At 35.0% G+C, this 5,107-nt stretch overlaps 1 protein-coding gene across 3 annotated transcripts in view; it reads right to left on the bottom strand.

Annotated features, from left to right (window-relative positions):
• Window positions 1-2,913: 2,913 nt before the first annotated feature.
• The window catches only part of LOC131723036 (GTPase IMAP family member 9-like), a 5,328-nt gene continuing 3,134 nt past the window's right edge, over window positions 2,914-5,107 (bottom strand). For 2 of the 3 annotated variants that reach the window (XM_059016346.1, XM_059016347.1), the window contains exons 2-3: window positions 4,367-4,444; window positions 2,914-4,012 (exon numbers count right to left, since the gene is read on the bottom strand). In XM_059016346.1, coding sequence (XP_058872329.1) covers window positions 3,138-4,012; window position 4,367 — 876 coding nt within the window. In that variant the 5' untranslated portion in view covers window positions 4,368-4,444 and the 3' untranslated portion in view covers window positions 2,914-3,137. The remainder of the gene's footprint in view (window positions 4,013-4,366; window positions 4,445-5,107) is intronic. The other variant, XM_059016348.1, reaches the window with a different exon arrangement.

Here is a 5,107-nt window from a genome sequence, read left to right as displayed (position 1 = left end):
ATGTGCATTTTTAAAACCATCAACTGTAAAAGACCTGGAAAATATTAAATATCTCAAATTCAACAAATAATTAGCTCAATTATGTTTTTGAGAGCTTAAGTTGGAATGAAAACCAGAAGACCCTGCGACCCTCGAGGACTGGAGTTTGACACCCCTGGTCTAGATGAAGACATTTCTGAGTCAACATAAACTCCTAGGTCTTTTTCATAGTTCCCTTCTTCAATTTCACTATCTCACATATGATATTTATAATGCACATTTGTATTGCCTGCATGCAATACTTTACACTTTTCTTTATTATTATTATTATTATTTATTTCTTAGCAGACGCCCTTATCCAGGGCGACTTACAATCGTAAGCAAATACATTTCAAAAATTAATTAATTTAGCAGATGCTTTTATCCAAAGCTATTTACATATGGGCCAACGGCAGTGCCCCACCCAGGAATCGAACCTCAAACACTTGGTTGCAAGTCTGGAATCCTAACCACCTCTCTACACTGCCATGTGTCTGCCCAATTCCGAATGCTGTCTAGATCATTTAGAATGACCTTTGCTGCTGTAAAAGTGTTTGCCGCCACTCCTATTTTGTGTACTCTGCAAATTTAACAAGTTTGCTTACTATACCAGAATCTAAATCATTAATGTTGATTAGGTACAGCAGAGGGCTTAATACTGATCCCTGTAGTACACCACTGGTTACCTCACTCCATTTTGAGGTTTCTCCTCTAATCAGTACTTTGTTTTCCTCATGTTAACCACTCCCTAATCCATGTGCATGCATTTCCTTGAATCCCTGCTGTGTTCAGATTGAGAATTAATCTTTTATGTGGGACTTTGTCAAAAGGAAATCTAAATAAACCATGTTGTATGCTTTGCAATTGTTACGTCTGACAGAAGGTCCTTTTTCACATTAACTTAAGGTGGCTGACAATACAGCAAAGGGTCATGTGAGGAGGAGTATGAAAATATGGTTTTCTGAGAAACAGACAAACTACCAAGTGAAACAGACAAATGAAATGTGTACATATGGGGTCTCATGATCAAACATTATATGACCTTTAGATTTAAAAGCTATTGATTGAAATACTTTAAAATAATAATTTTGGTATACATATAAAAACTGTTTTTATTGATCATATTGTATGACAGGAATTAAGGCTAACACACATGAGGGATTATATTAAAGAAGGGAGGTCAATTTGTGTTTTTATTTTCCAATTAAAGTGTGTTTAATACATGAGTTGCCTTGTAAAGATTAACTAGTCTGCTGTGAAGATTAAGTTGTTAAGGATGTTTTAAAATAACATGCAAGGTTGTAAAGTGAAGTGAAATGCAGCTGTCTAAAAATCATGGGCCATATTGATTAGGCATGCATATCTCTTGCCAGTCCTATGGTTATTTTTAGTCGCTTGTTCATAAACCATGTATATCTCTGCACTTGTATGTGCAGTTCTAGATTGTTTATTGAAAACCTGGTGTCTGAAGTACAGACAGCTTTCTACACTTGCTCTTACCTACAGACATACAGCTTGCTCTGGTAATAAAGGCTGTATAAAGCCCCCCCTTGTATTTATTTATTTTTGCAAGGGGCCCCCACAATTGCTTGATCTTATCCTTTCCCATTACTAGTAGTGGAACTATTACAAAACCCTAGTACAAGACCCCTATAACTCTTAAGAAAATAAGAACTAAATAAATATCAATGTGAGTAACACAGTTTTTTTTCAACTTGAGTTTAAAACAGGAACCATTTTATGTGGCCTTTAAATAGAAGCACATTGCAATATGAAACGATATGGCCTGAAAATCAATTTGGTAGGAACCATAAATCAACATCGTAAGTTTTAAGTTCACTGGCTTCAGCTTTGTCTCAATATACCAAGCTTGCTGTCGTATACAAAGAACTGCAGTTTCCCGGATCCGAGGGAGTTCTATCCCTTTTGTAAATAATTGTTTTTCCTATTTGTAAACAAAGTTAGTGCAGAAAAGATTGAGAAAGCTGTGTTGTTTAGAAGCAGGTAGCAACAATCGCTAAGGAAGTAAGGAAGGCACTAAAAAGCCAGGAAACATTTTTAATCAATAAATAAAACACACTTTATTTAATAAACACAAATAGAAAAATTGCCACCTGAATTTTAATGAAAATGCATGATATTACATTTATAATATTCTGATGTGTCTGAAATGATGTTAAAGTGTAGCAGAATAAAAAATAACATTACCTGCTTCTCATTTTTAATGAATATTATCTACTACTATTATTATTCCTGCTTAAACATATATATTCCTATTGTTTATATGAAACGATAAAGTCTGAGAGTCCTTAGCGGGAAACATACCTCAACATTAAAGTTTAAATGTATATTCTTTATGTTACACATAGATTTCAATTAACTTTCTAATTCACCTTATCATGTGTGTTTTGTTTATTATTAACAACGTAATTACAGTTTAACAAAATCCAGTCTCATTACCTTAAAAAAATACTGATTCTATGACCAGCATTGGGATGGCGCTTGTGTTGGAATGTGTGTGCTCTTTAAAGGTATCTTAAAGTTCCTCCTTAGTTTAACTGGTTGGACTCGCACCATTTAACAGAAATCCTGTACCTTTTTTATATTGAGGACAAAATTAACTCGCTTTAAATTTTGGTCTTTCTTTAAAAAACTGAAAAAAGTTTTAATAGTTTAATGGTAGTCAGTGTGGTCATGGGATTAATTTAGTTGGAACTGCACCATTTCCAGCGCTCCAGTAAAGTGTGTTATCCTACTGTGTATAGTCACCGCAGGGCGATATTAACCATGGTGTCAACACACACATGCAAACCAGCTGTTAGTCTCAAGGAAGGCTTCTATACTTGTGATTACATTAAAAGCAGTGTGAGGGTGACAATATGAAACACAATCCAGTTATTTGTTCAGCATTTTATTATATTAAAGTACACATATTATCACTTCAAACAGCTTCCCACCATAATAAAGCTAATGGTGGTTGTGTACTTGTCAAAGCCCACCCCTAAATCACAATATAAATGTATAATTAAACCATGCATTTCGTTTGGAGGACACATTTACACTCCTGTCACACATGGAAACCTGGCGCAAGAATGTAAAATCGAGAGAAATCCACTACACTATGATACACAGCAGGATTCCACTTTCTGTGGTTGTTTTAGATGTTCTGCCATACATTTCATATTATCTTCATTTGTTTTCTTCATTTGTTCCACCATCATGGTCATTTGCTTCATATGCGCCTCCTGCATCTTTGCTATTATCTCATTTGCTACATTCGCCTGTTTTAACTTTTCTGCGTCCTCTTCATTCTTCTTCCTAAGCTCTTCAATTTCCTTCTGGTGCCTCGCTTCATCTGCCTTTCTTTTCTCCTCCATCTCGTACAAATCATTGGAGAAGCATCCACCGTTTATTTTCACCATGTTCTCTACTTTCTCCAGAAGTACTTTGGCCTGCTCCTGATCCTTAAGGTCTTTTCCATTGATCGCATGAAACCTGTTCCCACACGACTCTACCAGCTGCTTGAGGTTCTTGTCAGCATTTTTAAGAAACTCCTCAATTGTCTGGCCATCGTCATCCAGACAATCCCTGTGTGTGAAAAGCACCATCATGTATTTCGAAGCGCTTTTACCGAAAACCTCCTGGATTATCTGCACAGTTTTTTGCTCTTCCTCAGTGTATCGACCCAGCTTCAGCACCAGGAGGAAAGCGTGGGGTCCCGGCGAGGACTTCTGAATGCATTTCACAATCTCACTTACAATTTCCACATTGGAGAGCTTTGTGTCAAACAAGCCTGGAGTGTCGACCACAACAACACGTCTCTCTGCAACTTCTCCTTCTCCCCTCGCACAGTCCTTTGTTACTGAGGAGTCGCTGAATGAAGATTTAAACTCCCTCTTGGCCAGGAGTGCATTTCCTGCTGCACTCTTTCCAACGCCAGTCTTTCCAACCAGCACCAGCCTCAGAGTGTTCAGGTCACCTGTGTTGTCAGACACTGCAAAAAAAGTTATTTCTATGGATTAAAAAAAAATTATTCCACTAAACTGCTGTAAAATACTTGACTAATATTATACAAACAATTTAAATACCTCATTGTCTGAGCTTTTCACTTTAGCTGCTTAATAGCTAAGTCATTGATTCCATTTTCCTGAGAATTATATTTCTCATGATCTCGACCAAACGACTTGTACTGTTGAAATTCGAAGATAAATTAACTCAGGAAAACAGAAGTAATGACTTCAGTTTTCACGAGATCCTGCGCTAAATTATGTCAAGATCACGAGAATTATTTTTTTTCAATGATTTAATGGAAGAATATTGACATTTCCAAAGAAGTAATTGAACTTACTGTTAAGAGCTTTTTATATTTCTTCTCTGGACTGGTTGTTCCAGTTCTTTGTGTTGCCTTTATTTCTGTCTTTCTTTGCTGTACAGAAATATAAATATATATATATATATAGATATAGATATAGATATATTAAATATTCTGAACTATTATAGCATGCTTGAGAAAACAAAGATAAAGTCTACAAAAATTCATAGCAAATACATAAATCAATCCTAATATGAAGTATAAACATGAGACATTACATGATAACAAGGTGTCTCATATGGAGTGCCAAACAGGCAATATATCAACTGAGATGTACAGTACTGTGCAAAAGTTTTAGGCAGGTGTGAAAAAATGCTGATTTTTCTTCTGTTCACTCACATTGCATTTAGTTAATTGATAAATATAATCTATTAACATGTCTATTTTTGAAAGCATTCTTACTTTACAGCATTTTTTCACACCTGCCTAAAACTTTTGCACAGTACTCTATATACATCAATGTTTGATATATATAGATTGATATTTGATTATATATATATATATATATATATATATATATATATATATATATATAATTATACACAAACACACACAGTGCCTTGCAAAAGTATTCAGACCCCTGACCAATTCTCTCATATTACTGAATTACAAATGGTACATTGAAATTTCGTTCTGTTTGATATTTTATTTTAACACTGAAACTCAAAATCAATTATTGTAAGGTGACATTAGTTATGTTGGGAAATATTTTTAAGA

The sequence above is a fragment of the Acipenser ruthenus genome, chromosome 52 (genome assembly GCF_902713425.1).
Source record: "Acipenser ruthenus chromosome 52, fAciRut3.2 maternal haplotype, whole genome shotgun sequence".
NCBI lineage: Eukaryota > Metazoa > Chordata > Actinopteri > Acipenseriformes > Acipenseridae > Acipenser > Acipenser ruthenus.
Note: the sequence above shows the minus strand (reverse complement) of the source record. Positions and strands in the feature narration are given on the sequence as shown.